Raw genomic sequence first — 19897 nt, 5'->3', positions numbered from 1 at the left:
CTGTAATCCCAGCACTTTGGGAGGCAGAGACGGGCGGATCACGAGGTCAGGAGATCGAGACCATCCTGGCTAACACGGTGAAACCCCGTCTCTACTAAAAAATACAAAAAAAACTAGCCGGGCGAGGTGGTGGGCGCCTGTAGTCCCAGCTACTGGGAGGCTGAGGCAGGAGAATGGCGTGAACCCAGGAGGCGGAGCTTGCAGTGAGCTGAGATCCGGCCACTGCACTCCAGCCCAGGCGACAGAGTGAGACTCCATCTCAAAAAAAAAAAAAAGAAAGAAAGTTGTTTTGGGCTGGGCGTGGTAGCCCACACCTGTAATCCCAGCACTTTGGGAGGCCGAGGTGAGCAGATCACCTGAGTCAGGAGTTCGACCAGCAGGAGAATCGCTTAGAACCCAGAAGGTGGAGGTTGCAGTCAGCCGAGATCGTGTCACTGCTCTCCAGCCTGGGTAACAGAGCAAGGCTCCTTCTCAAAAAAAAAAAAAAAAAAAAAAAAAAAGTTGCTTCGGCCTCCTCCCTGTTTTAGTTAGTCCTCAATTTGGTCCAATGTTTGAGCCCTACCTCCAGAGTTGAGTCCCACCTTCTACCTCAAAGGAGATGTATAAATTGTTCCACAACAAATTTTATTTTACAAGACAGCCTTGGTCTTAATTCACGCATGAGAATTCTGAGTAAAATACTAAGTAACAAAATATGTGATACCAATGCTTTCTTTTTCTTTTTTTTTTTTTTTTTTGAGACGGAGTCTCGCTCTGTCGCCCAGGCTGGAGTGCAGTGGCCGGCTCTCAGCTCACTGCAAGCTCCGCCTCCCGGGTTTATGCCATTCTCCTGCCTCAGCCTCCAAGTAGCTGGGACTACAGGCACCCACCACTACTCCCGGTTAATTTTTTGTATTTTTTTCTTTTTTTTTTTTAATTTTTTGTATTTTTAGTTGAGACGGTGTTTCACTGTGTTAGCCAGGATGGTCTCGATCTCTTGACCTCGTGATCTGCCCACCTCAGCCTCCCAAATTCCTGGGATTACAGGGGTGAGCCACTGCACCCGGCCTCCTTTTTTTTTTTTTTTTTTTGAGAAGGAGTCTCACCCTGTCGCCTAGGCTGGAGTACAGTGGTATGATCTCAGCTCACTGCAACCTCCGCCTTACAGGTTCCAGCGATTCTCCTGCCTCAGCCTCCAAGTGGCTGGGACTATAGGCGCGCACCACGACACCCGGCTAATTTTTGTAATTTTAGTAGGGATGGGGATTCACCATGTTGGCCAGGCTGGTCTCGAACTCCTGACTTCATGGATCTGCCTACCTGGGCCTCCCCAAGTTCTGGGATTATAGGCGTGAGCCACCACGCTGGGTCGAAAACAGCTTTATTGAAGCAGCAGTGTTATAGCTCTGTGACTGCTCCTGCACAGCAGGGATACCCCATAGGCCATGTGCTGAGACTAACCGCTCAGGGCAGTTCTGTAGTTACATTTATACATTTTTTTTGTTTGTTTTAGACAAAGTCTTGCTCTGTGGCCCAGGCTGCAATGGCGTGATTTCAGCTCACTGCATCCTCTGCCTCCAGGGTTCAAGAGATTCTCCTGCCTCAGCCTCCCAAGCAGCTGGGATTACAGGCACCCGCCACCACGCCCGGCTAATTTTTGTATTTTCAGTAGAGACGAGGTTTCACCATGTTGGCCAGGCTGGTCTCAACTCCTGACCTCGGGTGATCCACCTGCCTTGGCCTCCCAAATTGCTGGGATTACAAGCGTGAGCCACCACACCCGCCTAGACCTATTTTTAATTACATATAGATTAGGGGCAGATTACACAGAAATATCTAGGGAAGGAGTAATAACTTCTGGTTTGTGGGGTCACTGCCATGGAAAGGGGCAGTAACTCCTGGATGTTGCCATGGCAATGGCAAACTGACATGGCACACTAGTAGGCATGCCATAGAAAGTTGTTTCGGGGCCGGGTGCGGTGGCTCAAGCCTGTAATCCCAGCACTTTGGGAGGCAGAGACGGGCGGATCACGAGGTCAGGAGATCGAGACCATCCTGGCTAACACGGTGAAACCCCGTCTCTACTAAAAAATACAAAAAAAACTAGCCGGGCGAGGTGGTGGGCGCCTGTAGTCCCAGCTACTGGGAGGCTGAGGCAGGAGAATGGCGTGAACCCAGGAGGCGGAGCTTGCAGTGAGCTGAGATCCGGCCACTGCACTCCAGCCCAGGCGACAGAGTGAGACTCCATCTCAAAAAAAAAAAAAAGAAAGAAAGTTGTTTTGGGCTGGGCGTGGTAGCCCACACCTGTAATCCCAGCACTTTGGGAGGCCGAGGTGAGCAGATCACCTGAGTCAGGAGTTCGACCAGCAGGAGAATCGCTTAGAACCCAGAAGGTGGAGGTTGCAGTCAGCCGAGATCGTGTCACTGCTCTCCAGCCTGGGTAACAGAGCAAGGCTCCTTCTCAAAAAAAAAAAAAAAAAAAAAAAAAAGTTGCTTCGGCCTCCTCCCTGTTTTAGTTAGTCCTCAATTTGGTCCAATGTTTGAGCCCTACCTCCAGAGTTGAGTCCCACCTTCTACCTCAAAGGAGATGTATAAATTGTTCCACAACAAATTTTATTTTACAAGACAGCCTTGGTCTTAATTCACGCATGAGAATTCTGAGTAAAATACTAAGTAACAAAATATGTGATACCAATGCTTTCTTTTTCTTTTTATTTTTTTTTTTGAGACGGAGTCTCGCTCTGTCGCCCAGGCTGGAGTGCAGTGGCCGGCTCTCAGCTCACTGCAAGCTCCGCCTCCCGGGTTTATGCCATTCTCCTGCCTCAGCCTCCCAAGTAGCTGGGACTACAGGCGCCTGCCACCTCGCCCAGCTAGTTTTTTGTATTTTTTAGTAGAGACGGGGGTTTCACCGTGTTAGCCAGGATGGTCTCGATCTCCTGACCTCGTGATCCGCCCGTCTCGGCCTCCCAAAGTGCTGGGATTACAGGCTTGAGCCACCGCGCCCAGCCGATACCAATGCTTTCTAATTGAACTCCTCTCTACCCTGAATCCAATAGATCCTAATAGTTAGGCAGGAATATCATCACCCCTCTTCAGCCTGAAGAAGTTACAGAAGATGGATCTTCCTCCCTCTACAACCCTTAGGATTAAAGCTGCTCTTATAAAAGGGAGTGGGGGGGCCAGGTGCAGTGGCTCACGCCTGTCATCACAGCACTTTAGGAGGCCGAGGCGGGCGGATCATGAGGTCAGGAGATCAAGACCATCCTGGCTAACACGGTGAAACCCCATCTCTACTAAAAAAAATACAAAAAATTAGCCAGGCATGGTGGTGGGCACCTGTACTCCCAGCTACTCGTGAGACTGAGGCAGGAGAATGGCATGAACCTGGGAGGCGGAGTTTGCAGTGAACCGCGATGGTGCCACTGCACTCCAGCCTGGGTGACAGAGTGAGACTCCGTCTCAAAAAATAAAATAAAATAAAAATAATAAAAATAAAAGGGAGGAGGGAAATGTCAGACACATGGGAACCAGAGTGATTCCATCTTGAATAGGAGCTGGGTGAAATAAGGCTGAGGCCCACTGGGCTGCATTCCCAGGAGGTTAAGCATTCTAAGTCACAGGATAAGGCCGGGAAAGGTGGCTCACGGCTGTATTCCTGGCACTTTGGGAGGCCGAGGTGGGTGGATCACCTGAGGTCAGGAGTTCGACACCAGCCTGGCCAACATGGTGAAACCCTGTCTCTACTAAAAATACAAAAATTAGCCAGGCATGGTGGCTGCGCCTGTAATCCCAGCTACTCGGGAGGCTGAGGCATAAGAATTGCTTGAACCTGGGAGGTGGAGGTTGCAGTCACCTGAGATCGTGCCACTGCAATCCAGCCTGGGTGACAGAGCAAGACTTCATCTCAAAAAAATAATAATAGGCCAGGCATGGTGGCTCATGCCTGTAATCCCAGCACTTTGGGAGGCTGAGACAGGCGGATCACGAGGTCAGGAGATCGAGACCATCCTGGCTAACATAGTGAAACTCTGTGTCTGCTAAAAAAAAAAAAAAATACAAAAAATTAGCCGGGCGTGGTGGCAGGTACCTGTAGTCTCAGCTACTCGGGAGGCTGAGGCAGGAGAATGGCATGAACCCTGGAGGCGGAGCTTGCACTGAGCCGAGATGGCACCGCTGCACTCCAGCCTGGGCGACAGAGAGAGACTCTGTCTGAAAAAAATTAAAAATAATAAAATAAAAATTTTAAAAATTAGTCCAGTTGTTAGCCTTGGGGAATTTACAGTTTAGCTGGGACCTTGTATTCCAGAGACTCAGAGAAAGGAAGAGTCTATTCTCTCTGGAAGGAGTATAAATCAGGGAGGGCTTCCTGGAGGAAGTGACATTTGAGGGAGGCCTTGAAGGAAATTATTGATGATGAAGAGCAGGAACGTTGGAGTCAATTAAAACAGTGATCAAATTCTAGCTGTCCAGTGTTCTTGCTGTGTAATCTTGGGTAAATTACCTCCCCTCCCTAGACCTCAGCTTATAAAATGAAGCATGCCACCCTATCTCCCTGGGCTGTTGTGAGAATGACCTTAAAGGAGAAACTATGTGTAAAGTGCTGTTCTGGAGTAATGACTGCAGACACAGGTACCAATATTATGCTATTTATTTATTTATTTATTTAGCAGCAGGGGCTCACTCCGTCACCTAGGCTAGAGTGCAGTGATGCAATCACGGCTCACTTCAGCCTCAACCTCCTAGGCTCAAGCAATCCTCCCACCTCAGCCTCCCTAGTAGCTGGCACTACAGGCATGTGCACCAAACCAGGCTAATTTTCTTTTTTTTATTTTTGTAGAGATGGGGTGTTGCTCTGTTGCCCAGGCTGGTCTCCAACTTCTGGGCTCAAGGGATCCTCCCGACTGGGCCTCCCAAAGTGCTGGGATTACAGGTGTGAGCCACCATGCCTGGCCCACTACGTAATTTAAGAGATCTGAGCAGGTAGAGTTCAAGAGTAAATTCTAGACAGTATTTTGTAACAGAAATCTCTGTCATGACGGCAGTGTTCTATAGCTGTGCTGTTGAATATGGCAGTCACCAGCCATATGTGGCTACTGAGCGCTTGAACTATGGTCAGTGTGCCTGAGGAACTGAATTTGAAATGAAAATTTATTCTTTCTTTCGAGATGGAGTCTCACTCTGACATCCAGGCTGGAGTGCAGTAGTGCGATCTAAGCTCTCTGCAAACTCCACTTCCCGGGCTCAAGCAATCTACCTGCTTCAAGGAGGATTGAAGCAGAAGGATTCCAGCAACTCCTTTCTCAGTAGCTGGGACTGCAGGCACGCCCCCACTATGCCTGGCTAAGTTTTGTATTTTTTATAGAGATGGAGTCTTGCTATGTTGCCCAGGCTGCTCTCAAACTCCTGGCCTCATGCAATCCTCCTGCCTCGGCCTCCCAAAGTGCTGAGATTATAGGCACGAGCCACCACGCCTGGCCATCTAATTTGAATAGTCACAGATGGCTCTTGATTGTTGAGCTGCACATCATAGATCAGAAGGACATTCCAGCCAGTGGCACAGCTTCAGGAAAGACGCAGAAGCATGAAAATAATATAGCCCGAAGGGTGTGTGTTAGTTTCCCATGGCTGCTGTAACAAACATCCCAAACACAGTGACTTAAAACAATACAAATGTATTTTCTCAAAGGTCTGCAGATCAGAGTTCTGAAAGTGTCAGCAGGTCTGCGTTCCTTCTGGGAGCTTCAGAGAAAATCTGTTTTCTTGTCTGTTTCAGCTTCTGGAAGCTGCCTGCATTTCTTGGCACCCCCTCACGTCACTATGACATCTGCTTCCGTTGTCACATCTCCTGCGACTGACCCTGACCCTCCTGCCTCCCTCTTAAAAGGACCCTTGTGACTCCATTGAGTCCACCCAGACAATCCAGGATAACCACCCCTTCTCAAGATCCTTAATCTCATCCGCAAAGTCCCTTTTGCCATGGAAGGTCACCTGTTCACAGACTCAGAGGATTAAGATGTGGACACCATCGGGGGTCACCATTCTATCTGCTACAGGGTCTGAGAAGCCAGAGAGGAAGTGTGTCCATGGTGGAGAGAAGCCCTGAATGCCGAGCTAAGGAGCCTGGACTTGGCCTTTCCTTCAAAATAGATCCATGACCTGTCAGCCCCTCACCACCTCGACTCTGTTACCCTGATCCAAATCACTATCACCTTCTGCTTGGACCATTGCAGTAGCCTCCTCTCTGGGATCTTCACTGCCCCCACACCATACTCTCATCTCCACCAGCAACCAGAGGGATCCTACTAAAATCTTTTGGCCGGGTGCAGTGGCTCACACCTGTCATCCCAGCACTTTGGGAGGCTGAGGCAGGTGGATCACAAGGTCAGTAGATCGAGACCATCCTGGCTAACACGGTGAAACCCCGTCTCTACTAAAAATACAAAAATTAGCTGGGCATGGTGGCGGGCGCCTGTAGTCCCAGCTACTCAGGAGGCTGAGGCAGGAGAATGGCGTGAACTCAGGAGGCGGAGCTTGCAGTGAGCCGAGATCATTCCACTGCACTCCAGCCTGGGCGACAGAGCGAGACTCTGTCTCAAAAAATAAACAACTAAATAAATAAATAAAATCTTTTTTTTTTTTTTTTTCTGAGACAGAGTCTTGCTCTGTCACCCAGGCTGGAGTGCAGGAGCTCAATCTTGGCTTACTGCCACCTCTGCCTCCCGGGTTCAAAATGAGTCTCCTGCCTCAGCCTCCTAAGTAGCTGGGACTACAGGCATGCACCACCACGCCTGGCTAATTTTTGTATTTTTAGTAGAGACGGGGTTTCACCATATTGCCCAGGCTGGTCTTGAACTCCTGACCTCAAGTGATCCACCTGCCTCAGCCTCCCAAAGCGCTGGGATTACAGGCATGAGCCACGGCAAATGGCCCTGTATATCTTTGTTGTTTTTTTTTTTTTTTTTTTTTTTTTGAGACGGAGTCTTGCTCTGCCGCCCAGGCTGGAGTGCAGTGGCCGGCTCTCAGCTCACTGCAAGCTCCGCCTCCCGGGTTCACGCCATTCTCCTGTCTCAGCCTCCCAAGTAGCTGGGACTACAGGCGCCCGCCTCGTCGCCCGGCTAGTTTTTTGTATTTTTTAGTAGAGACGGGGTTTCACCATATTAGCCAGGATGGTCTCGATCTCCTGACCTCGTGATCCGCCCGTCTCTGCCTCCCAAAGTGCTGGGATTACAGGCTTGAGCCACCGCGCCCGGCCTATCTTTGTTTATAGTCTGTCTTCCTCCACTAGAATATCAGCTCCCTGAGGGCAGGATTTGTGTCTGTTTTGGTCACTACTATATCTCCAGTGCCTAAAAAGGCCTTGCACATAGCAGGTGCATAATGGGTATCTGTTGAATGAAGGAAGGAATCAAATGAAGACATCATTGAGCTCCTGGATCCAGCTATGCCTGAAGCCAGTCTTGTGAAATGGGATAGGAAGATACACATCCACAGTGTCTCTGCAGCCTACACCGCCATCTCCGAGATCAGGTCATGGCTAGTGGATTTCTTGCTGTCCACACTTTCATCCCTGCCCTGGGACTCCCTCAGGGCCCAGTGACAGGCAGCTGGCAGTGACCGGCGGAGTTGAGCCCTCCCGAAATACAGGAAAAGCATGGGATTGAGGCAGCTATGAGCGAGGGCAAGGCCCACGACGAGGGGTTCAGCCCGCAGGGCCCTGGCCAGGAGTGCAGAGTTCGGGGCTGCCACAGTGATCACCAGCCCCAACAGGTGGTAGGGTGTCCAGCAGACAAAAAACCCTACCACAATGGCCATGCCCAGCGGCCAGCGGTGTCGGGCTGCCCAGCACAGGAGGGCGCCGTGGCAGCTGGCCACGACCACCAGGGGCCCCAGGAAGCCAAAAAGAAACCGGACGGCGGTCACTGCGTTCTCGGTGCTGGAGGAGCCACCGTAGTCCACCACACACTGCAGCCGGGCGGGGAAGTGCTCCTGGTGCAGCCGGCGGTAGATGGCGGAGGGCACGGTGAGTAGCAAGGCCAGCGTCCAGGCTGCCCCACAGGCCACCTGCACCCCACACGCCCGCTGAACCTTAAACCACCAGGCAGGCCCGAGAGCCAGAAAGCAGAGGTCGGCACTGAGAGCTGCCAGGAGCAGGACACTGGCATACATGGTCAGCAGGATGACAGAGGGCAGCACCCGACAGCCCACTTCCCCATATGGCCAGTGGCCCCCATGGGCAATGGGCACTGCCAGGATGGGCAGAGACAAACAGCACAGCAAATCCGCCATGGCCAGGTGGAGCAACCAGGTGGCACCCACCCTCCGGCGGGCCTCCTTCCCAGCCACCCAGGCCACCATGGCATTGCCTGGCACCCCCACCAGGAAGATGGCAGCATACAGCGGGAGCGGGGCCATGCGCAGCGGGTCGATGGCCAGGCAGGCGCCATCCAGGCAGTCCACAGGGAGGTCCAAGAGGTCGCTGTAATCCCCATACTGGTAGCTGATAGAATCGTTCCCCATTCAGGCTCCTGGTGTCTGGGCAGGGAAGAAAGACCACGAAAACTCAGAGGAGAAAACTCCACGGCGCTGGAGATCTAGGGTGTCCGTCAGCCCGGCCCACCAGCACCTTGCAAACTGGGATACTGCGTCATAAGAACTCCGGTGCTTTAGAATATTGGAATTCTAGGCTGAGTATGGTGGCTCACACCTGTAATCTTAACACTTTGGGAGGCCGAGACGGGCAGATCACTTGAGGCCAGGAGTTCAAGACCAGGCCAACATGCCGAAACGCCATCTCTACTAAAAATACAAAAATTAGCTGGGTGTGGTGGTGTGTGCCTGTAATCCCAGCTACTTGGAAGGTTGAGAATTTCTTGAACTCAGAAGACGCAGGTGGCAGTGGGCTGAGATCACACCACTGCACTCCAGCCTGGGAGACAGAGTGAGACTCCGTCTCAAAAAAAAAAAAAAAAAAAAATGAATTCCAGAACTTAGTGTTGTTAGAAGTAGCTCGGTGGCATCTTGGAATTCTAGAATATTACAATGCTAGAACCCTAGTACTTTGGAATATTGGGGCTGGGCACGGTGGTTCAGGCCTGTAATCTCAACAATTTGAGAGGCCAAGGTGGGAAGATCACTCAAGGTCAGGAGTTCTAGACCAGCCCGGGCAACATCGGGACACCCCATGTCTATAAAAACTTTTTAAAACGTAGCCAGGCATGGTCATGTGTGCCTGTAATCCCAGCTACTGAAAAGGCTGAAGTGGGAGAATCACTTGAGCCCGGGAGATTGAGTGAGCTTGATCGTACCCCTGCACTCCGGCCAGGAGGACAGAGTGAGACTCTGTCTCAAAAAAGAAAAAAAAAAAATCAGAAAAAAAGAAAGAAATGAGCAAAATCCAAAGTCCACAGTATTTTAGAAGATGATAAATACTATGGGAAGAGTATCACACAGGGAAGCTGGCTATGTTGGAGTTTTACAGGCATGGTCAGGGAAGGCTTCTCTGAGAAGGCGACATTTGCATAAAAATCTGAAGGAAAAGGTGGGAGAGATGCATGGAGATCTGGGGGGAGAGTGTTTCAGGCATCGAGAACAGCCAGTGCAAAGGCCCTGAGGTGGGAACATGACAGTCATGTCTGAGAACAGCAAGGAGGCCAGTGTGGCTGGAGTGGAATCTGCCAGCGGGAGAGGGCTGGAAGCAATAGCCGAGTCATCAGGGGCCAGGCACAGTGGCTCACGCCAGTAATCACGGGACTTTGGGAGGCCAAGGCGGGTGGATCACCTAAGGTCAGGAGTTTGAGACCAGCCTGGCCAACATGGTGAAACCCCATCTCTACTAAAAATATAAAAATAGCGTGGAGTGGTGGCGGGCGCCTGTAATCCCAGCTACTCAGGAGGCTGAGGCAGGAGGGATCACTTGAACCGGGGAGGCAGAGGTTACTGTGAGCTGAAATCATGCCACTACACTCCAGCCTGGGCAACAGAGCAAGACTCCATCTCAAAACAAAAACAAAAACAAAAACAAAAACCAGTTATCAGGGGCCGTGGCATGTAGGGCCACGTGGACAACGCAAGGACGTCATCATTTATTCCAAATGAGACAGGTGCTGTAGGAGGGTGCAGAGCAGAGAAGCGTCATAATCTATCATAGCAATAATTTTTTTCTTTTTGAGACAGTTTCACTCTGTCACCCAGGCTGGAGTATGGTGGCATGATCTTGGCTCGCTGCAACCTCCGCCTCCTGGGTTCAAGCAATTCTCCTGCCTCAGCCTCCCAAGTAGCTGGGATTACAGGTACCTGCCACCACGCCTGGCTAATTTTTGTATTTTTAGTAGAGAAGGGGTTTCACCATGTTAGCCAGGCTGGTGTCGAACTCCTGACCTCAGGTGATCCACCCACCTCGGCCTCCCAAAGTGTTGGGATCACACGCATGAACCACCATGTCCAGCCACAATAATATTATTATTACTATTTTTTGAGACAGGGTCTGGTTCTGTAGCCTGGACTGGACTGCAGTGGCACTATCTTGGCTCACTGCAGCCTCCACCTCATGGGCTCAAACATCCCTCCACCTCAGCCTCCAAAGTAGCTAGGACTACAGGTGCACACCATCATGCCTGATTAATTTTTTTTGGCGGTCATCTGGTTTCACCTCTTGAATTCTGGGGTGCAAGCAACCTGCCTTGCCTCAGCCTCTCAAACTGCTGGGATTACAGGCATGACTGCCACTGTGCCTGACAATAATAATAATAAAATTATTATTATTATTAGAAGCCATCATTTATTGAACACTTTGTGTTTTGTGCCAAACTTTTTTTTTGTTTTTGTTTTTTGTTTTTTTAGGGACCGATCTTGCTCTGTCACTCAGGCTGGAATGCAATGGCACTATCATGGCTCACTGCAGCCTTGAACTCCTGGGCTCAAGTGGTCCTCCCACCTCATCCTCCTGAGTACGTGGGACTACAGGTGTGCACCGCCGCACGTGGCAAATTTATATATATGTATGTGTGTATATATATATATATATATATATATTTTTTTTTTTTTTTTTTTTAGAGACAGGGTCTCACTCTCTTGCCAAGGCTGGAGTGCAGTGGTGCAATCACGGCTAACTGCAGCCTCAAACTCCTGTGCTCAAGCGACCCTCCCACCTCTGCCTCCTGAGTAGCTGGGACTACAGGCAGTGGCCACCACGCAGCTTTAAACACTGTGTCACTGGAACCTTATTTCATTTTATTTTATTTTATTTTATTGAGATGGAGTCTCACTCTGCTGCCCAGGCTGGAGTGCAGTGGTGCTACCTCGGCTTACTGCAAGCTCTGCCTCCTGGGTTCAAGCAACATCCCTGCCACAGCCTCCCGAGTAGCTGGGATTAGAGGCGTGCACCACCATGCCTGGGGCTAATTTTTTATATTTTCAGTAGAGATGGGGTTTCACCATGTTGGCCAGGCTGGTTTGGAATTCCTGACCTTAAGTGGTCTGCCTGCCATGGCCTCCCAACGTGCTAGGATTACAGGCGTGTGCCACCGTGCCCAGCCTCACTGAAACCTTGTAATAACTGTCTGAATTTGACACTACTGTTATATTTATTCTACAGACAAGGCACAGCGAAGTTAAATAACTTACTTAAGATCACTCAGCTAAGTAGGTAAAATTTTTTTTTGAGACAGAGTCTCGCTCTGTCGTCCAGGCTGGAGTGCAGTGACACAATGTCGACTCACTGCAACCTCCACCTCCAGGGTTCAAGCAATTCTCCCACCTCAGCCTCATGAGTAGTTGGGACTACAGGCACCCACCACCACGCCCAGTTAATTTGTGTATTTTTAATAGAGACGGGGTTTCACCATATTGGCCAGGCTGGTCTCGAACTCCTGACCTTGTAATCCGCCCACTTCAGCCTCCCAAAGTGCTGGAATTGCAGGCGTGAGCCACCGCACCCGGCTCCTAAGTAGGTAAATTTCAAAGTGTGTTAGTCCCTGCTGCAGAACCCCATGCCCTAGAATATTACCATCTCCAAATCTCAGGCTCTGGAGAGCTGGCAGGCAGTACGGCAAGTGGCCCCGAGCAGCCCCGGGTTCCATGACTGTGGGTGTCAGTTGCAGCTGGCTGTGTCTGTTTCCTCATTGGGAAAACGAGAGTCATGGAGGTGAACCTACCTCTCTGGTTTTGGGAGTCCTTGAGGAGTTAAGATGTGTCTAGCATCTGGCACACAGGCTCAGGTAGACGAAGCTTGGGTAGCACAGGACCCAGGCAGGCGTCCCCACCATCCCATCCCCACAATGTCAGTGTGACCCGGCCCTGCGGCTCTCTGCTGACTATTATGGGTTGGGTGGCACTGTCCAGCACTCCAGCTGGTGTTGAGGCAACAGGAAGGACAGAGAGGAAGTAGGGCACATCCCTCCCCCATGCTAGGTAGCAGTGAAGAGGCCAGGCCACTTGGTGTGTGTATTTGGAGTCTGGCATTCCACTTTCATATTATTTTTATCCCTAGAGGAAAAGGTGTGCAGAATTTAGCCAGGTGCGGTGGCTCACACCTGTAATCCCAGTACGTTGGGAGGCTGAGGAGGAAGGATCGCTTGAGGCCAAGAGTTCAAGACCAGCCTAGGCAACACAGTGAGACCGTCTGTCTCTACAAAAAATTTAAAAATTAGCCAGGCATCGTGATTCATGCCGGCAATCCCAACCTTTTCGAAGACTGGGGTGAAGGATCATATGAGCCCAGGAGTTCGAGGCTGCAGTTAGCCATGATCGCGCCACTGCACTCCAGCCTGAGCAACAGAGTGAGACCCTGTCCCTTGAAAGAAAGAAAGAGGCCAGGCGCAGTGGCTCGTGCCTGTCATCCCAGCACTTTTGGAGGCCGAGGCAGGCGGATCACCAGGTCAGGAGATTGAGACCATCCTGGCTAACACAGTGAAACCCTATCTCTACTAAAAAATACAAAAAAATTAGCTGGGCATGGTGGTGGGTGCCTGTAGTCCCAGCTACACAGCAGGCTGATGCAGGAGAATGGCATGAACCCAGGAGGCAGAGCTTGCAGTGAGCCGAGATCATGCCACTGCACTCCAGCCTGGGTGACAGAGAGAGACTCTGTCAAAGAAAGAAAGAAAGAGAGAGAGAGAGAGAGAGAGAGACAAAGAAAAACATTTAAGGCCGGGCGCGGTGGCTCAAGCCTGTAATCCCAGCACTTTGGGAGGCCGAGACGGGCGGATCACGAGGTCAGGAGATCGAGACCATCCTGGCTAACACGGTGAAACCCCGTCTCTACTAAAAATACAAAAAAACTAGCTGGGTGAGGTGGTGGGCGCCTATAGTCCCAGCTACTCCGGAGGCTGAGGCAGGAGAATGGCGTGAACCTGGGAGGCGGAGCTTGCAGTGAGCTGAGATCTGGCCACTGCACTCCAGCCCGGGCGACAGAGCAAGACTCCGTCTCAAAAAAAAAAAAGAAAAACATTTAAAAACTGAACCCCTCCCCCCAGCTGGGCACAGTGGCTCACACCTGTAATCCCAGCAGTATGGGAGGCTGAGGCGGGCGGATCACTTGAGGCCAGGAGTTGGAGACCAGCCTGGGCAACATAGTGAAACCTGGTCTCTACTAAAAATACAAAAATCAGCCAGGCATAGTGGTGGGCGCCTGCAATCCCAGCTACTAGGGAGACTGAGGCAGGAATATCACTGGAACCCGGGAGGCGGAGATTGCAGTGAGCCAAGATCCCGCCACTGCACTCCAACCAGGGTGACAAGAGTGAGACTCCATCTCAAAAAACCAACAAACAACAACAAAAACCCTCCAATTCCTACCAGCTGTGTGGCCTTGGGCAAGTCACCTGACCTATCTGTGCCTTAGTAAAATGGGAATAATAATATACCTGCCTTAGGCGGTGTGGTAAGAATTCAACGAGTTAGAAACGTACAGCTGAGTGTACAGCGCTGGTTTTCAGTGGCTGTCATACACATGCTAGCCGCTGTTATCACTGTCCACACTCATCCTCTCACCCCACAAAGACTCCACCCTTCCTGGCCCTTGTTTATTACAATCTGGGGAACTTTCTGTGCGTCGTAATTTGTCTAACTGTAAGCCCAAAACAATGGTATCGCAGATGGCATTTCCTTTGTAACATTTTAACCAGAAATGGGAGCTTTCAACACACATTGTTCCATTGCTTCATCTTTTCACTTAACGTGCCGGATACCTGTCTTCCTATCTGTACAGATATCAACCCCATTCATCCCCAAAGCATCAAAAACAGTCCACTGTCTGCCCACGTCATGCTTATTAACTAAAGGCCATTCAATAACAATGGTAAGGAGAATAATGAGAAACAGGGCCAGGTGCAGAAGCTCACACCTGTAATCCCAATACTTTGGGAGTCCTAGGCAGATGGATCACTTGAGGTCAGGAGTTCAAGACCAGACTGGGCAACATGGTAAAATCCCATCTCTACTAAAAAAAAAAAAAAATTAGTTGCACGTGATGGCAAGTACCTGTAATCTCAGCTACTCAGGAGGCCGAAGCAGGAGAATCCCTTGAACCTGGGTGGTGGAGGTTGCAGTGAGCTGAGATCACACCACTGCACTCCAGCCTGGGTGACAGAGTGAGACTCCATCTCAAAAAAAAAAAAAAAATTGGATTTGGTTTAGATGATTTTGTCCTGCTGTTAGGTAATGTAAGTGTTCTGAACACATTTGAGGTAGGCTATGCCCGTGAGGTCAAGGCTGCAGTGAGCCAAGATCGTGCCACTGCACTCCAGCCTGCACAACAGAGTGAGACCATGTCTCAAAAAAAAAAAAAAAAGAAAAGGTAGGCTATGATGTTCGGTAGGCTAGGTGTATTAAATCCAATTTGATTTAGGATATTTTCAACTTATGATGGAATTTTTATTTTGTTTCATTTTGTTTGTGTTTTTGTCTTGTTCAGTCACCCAAGCTGAGTTCAATGGTTCAATCTCGGCTCACCGCAGCCTCTACCTCCTAGGCTCAAGTGATCCTCCTGCCTCAGCCTCTGGAGTAACTGTGACTACGGGTGCACGCCCTCACGCCCAGTTACTTTTTTATTTTTTGTAGAGACGGCTTTCACTGTATTGCCCAGGCTGATCTTGAACTCCTGGGCTCAAGCAATCCTCCCACCTCAGCCTCCCAAAAGCGTTGCCATTACAGGTGTGAGCCACTGTGCCCGGCCTTACGATGGGTTGATAGAGATGGGACCCCATCGTAAGTCAAAGAGCATCTGCACTTACATCTAGATTCTAAAGCATAGGTACCCTTCTTATTATTTCATAATTAAAATAGTAGATGGCTTTTATTGAGCACCTATGATCTACAAGCTATAACCCTTATCACAAACTCTTGAGGTCAATATTATCATCCTCATTTCCCAGAACATCAGCTCCTTCTGGCCTTGGGTGCCACTGTGTCCCTGGCATCTGGGACAGAACCTGGCACACAGCACAGGCACGGTCGATATTTGGTAAGTGAAAGGATAAAAGAGTAAACTGAGGCACAGAGAAACGAAGTGGTCACTTAGGTTTCTTTTGTTGTGATTGCAAGCACCCTCATGTGTGCCTCTTGGTGCACGTCTGTCTGTGCATCCAGTCCTGCTGGATCCTCTGCTCTGGAAAACTCTGGAGCAGAATCAAAGAAGGCTGGCCGGGCCCAGTGCCTCACACCTGTAATCCCAGCACTTTGGGAGGAGGCCGAGGCGGGTGGATCACGAGGTCAGCAGATCGAGACCATCCTGGTTAACACAGTGAAACCCCGTCTCTACTAAAAATACAAAAAATTAGCCGGGGGCGGCGGCAGGCCCCTATAGTCCCAGCTACTCGGGAGGCTGAGGCAGGAGAATGACCTGAACCCGGGAGGCGGAGCTTGCAGTGAGCCGAGATGGCGCCACTGCACTCCAGCCTGGGTGACAGAGCGAGACTCCATCTCAGGAAAAAAATAAAATAAAAGTCTGAACATTCTTCCTTCCTGAACATCCATCTTCTAGGATTCCTCCCTCATGACCCGGCGATCAGCCTCCTTCCCGGAAAAGCGCACATATGCTCACCAGAACACATGTGCCAGAATGTTCACAGCAGCCCAAGATGAGAAACCGTCAAATAGCCACTCACAGCAGAATGGATGAACACATCATGGGGTGTTCACCCTGTGGAATATTCTACATGATGAGAATGAATAAACACTACGCAAGAATGTGGACGGATTTTGTGATAGAATATTGAGGGGGCTAGGCGCGGTGATTCATGCCTATAATCCCAGCAGTTTGGAAGTCCGATGTGGGAGGATCACCTGAGGTCAGGAGTTCGGGAGCAGCCTCTCCAACATGGTGAAACCTCGTCTCTACTAAAAATACAAAAAACAATTACGGCCAGGTGCAGTGGCTTACGCCTGTAATCCCAGCACTTTGGGAGGCCGAGATGGGTGGATCACCTGAGGTCAAAAGTTGGAGACCAGCCTGACCAACATGGTGAAACCTGTCTCTACTAAAAATACATAAATTAGTTAGGTGTGGTGGCGGGTACCTGTAATCTCAACTACTCAGCAGGCTGAGGCAGGAGAATCACTTGAACCTGGGAGGCAGAGGTTGCCGTGAGCCAAGATTGCGCCACCGCACTCCAGCCTGGGCGACAGAGCAAGACCCTGTCAAAAGAAAGAAAGAGAGAAAAGGAAAGAACGAGAAAAGAATTGGAACCGCTGAGTGAAAGGGCTTGCTCGCTACGCATGCTACAGTTTGATGGATTTGCTGGAAGCTACAGGACTTCCTGCAGGTTTGACGGAGGCTGTTTCCCTTACACCTGTGTGTGAAAAACCATTTGGGCTGCACTGCCTGTAATCCCAGCACTTTGGGAGGCCAAGGTGGGAGGATCACCTGAGGCCAGGAGTTCAAGACCAGCCTGACCAACATGGAGAAACCCTATCTCTACTAAAAATACAAAATTAGCTGGACGTGGTGGCGCGCACTTGTGATCCCAGCTGAGACAAGAGAATCGCTTGAACCGGGGAGGTGGAGGTTGTGATGAGCCGAGATGGCACCATTGCACACCAGCCTGGGCAACAAGAGTGAAACCCCGTCTCCAAAAAGAAAAAACGTTTAGCTCCTTTGACAAGAGCTTTGCTGCTGGGCCGCCCAAGTTAATTCCAAGAGCCCAGGACTCTGACATGCATTCCAGTGTGGCCACAATGAGACTGCACTTCTCAAACCCTAGTTCTGCTTTCCAGATTCTGAAAGTAACCATTCCAAGAAGCCAGGATCGTGCAATCTCTCTCTCTCCCTCCTTCCCGCCCTTGTTGCCTCCATCCTTACCGTCTCTTCCAAGAGGGTCCCCACGTGAGTCAAACGCCACTTAGGAGTGCAATCTGGGCCCACAGCCAGGACCCAGGAGGTCTGGGGTCTCTCCCTGCCGTGTCTGGCAGCTGGCAGAGTCCTGGAAATCCGTCCTGTTTGCCAGAAGTTCCTGCCGGACGCTCCTGAGCACTGCCACCTCACTGGTCCCAGTAAATCTTTATAAGCAGTATGAACTAGGAGTGGCCTTGTCTCACTCTCAGGGTGTGTTTGTCCTGTCTTCTTCCCATGACTCAGAACACAAAATTACCGGGTGGCTGGCAGGGCTAGAGAGGGCTCGTGGGTGGAGGGCTGATCCCAAGTCCCCAACCCTAGTCTGGAAGTCCCAGCTTCCTGGAAACCAGACCTGCATGCGGTTTGCTCTTCAACCCCTTAGAGGTCTTGGCCTGGATTTCGTTTTCCCCACAACATGCCAGCTGCCCCCAGCCACCTCCAGGCCTCTTACTGTGCTCAACCCCTCCCTTCTGCAGCCTCAGGACAGACAAACGTCCCTCCCTCCTCCTTGGCTCTGAGGAAGACAGCCTGGGGTCACATTCTCCACAAAAAGACCACTGCAGCTGAGTGCAGGGCCCAAGGCCTCAGTGGTAGAAAAAGCACAAACAACTCCTTTCTTGGGCCTCAATTTTCCATCTGTAACATGGGAAGATGTTGTTGGCCATAGTGACACTTTACTTTTATTTTAGAGATAGAGTCTTGCTCTGTCGCTCAGACTGGAGTGCAGTGACAACATTATGACTCACCGCAGCCTCAAACTCCTAGGCTCAAGTGATCCTCCTACCTCAGCCTCCTGAGTAGCTAGGACTACAGGCATGCACCAAACATGCCTGGCTAATTTTTTAAAATTTTTTTGTAGAGGTGGGGTCTTGCTGCATTGCCCAGCCTCAAGCTATCCTCACACCTCGACCTCCCAAAGGGCTGGGATTACAGGAGTGAGTCAACATGCCCAGCCATCATAGCAATTCTTAACCTCTCCCAGCATACCACCTTGACTGAGAACAAGGACTCAAGGGCCAGAATGATAAGATTCATATTCCAGGTCAAAGTTCAGGGCCTCAGCCCCTCTGAACCTCAACTTCCTCATCTGTGCAGTGGATGGTTGCTATGAGCATTAGATAAATTTAAAATACACAGAACTGGCTGGGTGCAGTAGCTCACATCTGTAATCCCAGCACTTTGGGAGGCCGAGGCAGGTGGATCACTTGAAGTCAAGTGTTCAAGACCAACCTGGCCAACATGGCAGAACACCATCTCTACTAAAAATACAAAAATTAGCCTGGCGTGGTGGCACATGCCTGTAGTCCCAGCTACTCGGGAGGCTGAGGCAGAAGAATCATTTGAACCCAGGAGGTGGAGGTTCCAGTGAGCCAAAATCTTGCCACTGCTCTCCAGCCTGGGTGACAGAGTGAGACTCTGTCTCAAAAACAAAAAACAAACAAACAAAAAAACCAGAGCAGTGCCTGGCACATGGTATACGCTAGGTTCATGCAACAGCAACAAGACTGTAGTATGAATTCTCAAAGTACACATACCATGCGGGCTTAGCAAGAGGAAGTGGCTCCAACTCCAACTTTGGAAACTCTTTATTCAGCAGTTCTTTCTGTTTGTGCTTTTTTCTGTGCATGCTTTAGGGATTCAAGGGAAATATTTACACACTTCTTTTGTTATTGTTTTAGAGAATGAAATAACTTTCCTAGAGGAAGCTGTTCGTGAGACAAGAGGCTGGGACTCACTGTTTGACCCAGGGCGTCCTCTTCTCTGTTTCCCCATCTAGGTGACCCTGCGTTGGCCAACCGTCACCCCGGACCCTCAGAGAGACAAACATCCCCCAAGTCCCCTCCCCTCCTCTTCTGTCCCGGGAGGCCGACATCATGCCCCTCCTCTGCCATATCCTGCCAGCCCCAGTCTCCTGCGGGAACCTGCCTTGGCCGGAAGAAGAGATTAAGAGGAAAGAAACAGAGGTGGAACCTTCCCTTTATCAGCTCAAACTTTCTTTAGTCTCAAAAGTTTGCAATGGTCTGTTCCTCAGATGCTTCGTCTTGATAAACTCCTGATTCGGCCACAAAGTTTCTCAACATACCTTTCTTAGGATTCCAGCCCGGCAGGATGGCGCTCCCCTGTAATCTCCACACTTTGGGAGGCCGAAGTGTGAGGACTGCTTGAGGCTAGGATTCTGAGACCAGCCTGGCCAACACAGTGAGATGCTGTCTCTGGACGGAGCGTCGCTTGAGACGGAGTCTTGCTCTGTTGCTCAGGCTGGAGTGCAGTGGCCCGATCTCAGCTCACTGCAAGCTCCGCCTCCCGGGTTCAGGCCGTTCTCCTGCCTCAGCCTCCTGAGTAGCTGGGACTATAGGCACCTGCAACCACGCCCAGCTAATTTGTGTTTTCAGTAGAGACAGGGTTTCACCATGTTAGCCAGGACAGTCTCAATCTCCTGGCCTCATGATCTGCCTGCCCCGGCCTCCCGAACTGCTGGGATTACAGGCCTGAGCCACCACAACCGGCCTTTTCTTTTTTTTCTTTTCTTTTTTTTTTTTTTTAAGTGCAGCTTCTCACTCTTCACCTCCATTGGAGTGCAGTGGCGTG

The 19897-nt window shown here is 50.5% G+C and overlaps 1 protein-coding gene across 4 annotated transcripts; it reads right to left on the bottom strand.

Moving 5' to 3' along the window:
* Positions 1-7120: 7120 nt before the first annotated feature.
* On the bottom strand, positions 7121-19539 carry C5AR2 (complement component 5a receptor 2). 4 transcript variants are annotated; one of them, XM_033223815.1, is made up of 3 exons: positions 19392-19539; positions 18844-18936; positions 7121-8511 (listed from the first exon to the last, which is right to left on the bottom strand). In XM_033223815.1, exon 3 carries the CDS (start codon positions 8494-8496, stop codon positions 7483-7485), a length of 1014 nt encoding a protein of 337 aa, XP_033079706.1. In that variant the 5' UTR covers positions 8497-8511; positions 18844-18936; positions 19392-19539; the 3' UTR covers positions 7121-7482. The 4 variants fall into 4 exon arrangements, with proteins under 4 accessions (XP_033079706.1, XP_033079708.1, XP_033079707.1 ...); XM_033223817.1 differs by lacking the exons at positions 18844-18936; positions 19392-19539 and adding an exon at positions 17276-18025; XM_033223816.1 differs by lacking the exons at positions 18844-18936; positions 19392-19539 and adding an exon at positions 16494-16540.
* Between the last annotated feature and the right edge of the window lie 358 nt (positions 19540-19897).

The sequence above is a fragment of the Trachypithecus francoisi genome, unplaced genomic scaffold, assembly GCF_009764315.1.
Source record: "Trachypithecus francoisi isolate TF-2019V2 unplaced genomic scaffold, Tfra_2.0 Lachesis_group12, whole genome shotgun sequence".
NCBI classification, from domain to species: Eukaryota; Metazoa; Chordata; class Mammalia; order Primates; family Cercopithecidae; genus Trachypithecus; species Trachypithecus francoisi.
The sequence above is the reverse complement of the archived record's forward strand: the minus strand, read 5'-3'. Positions and strand labels throughout refer to the sequence as shown.

What these genes read in the sequence shown, in the direction of transcription:
- C5AR2 (XM_033223815.1), bottom strand. Translation starts at nt 8,496, where the DNA reads ATGGGGAACGATTCTATCAGCTACCAGTATGGGGATTACAGCGACCTC.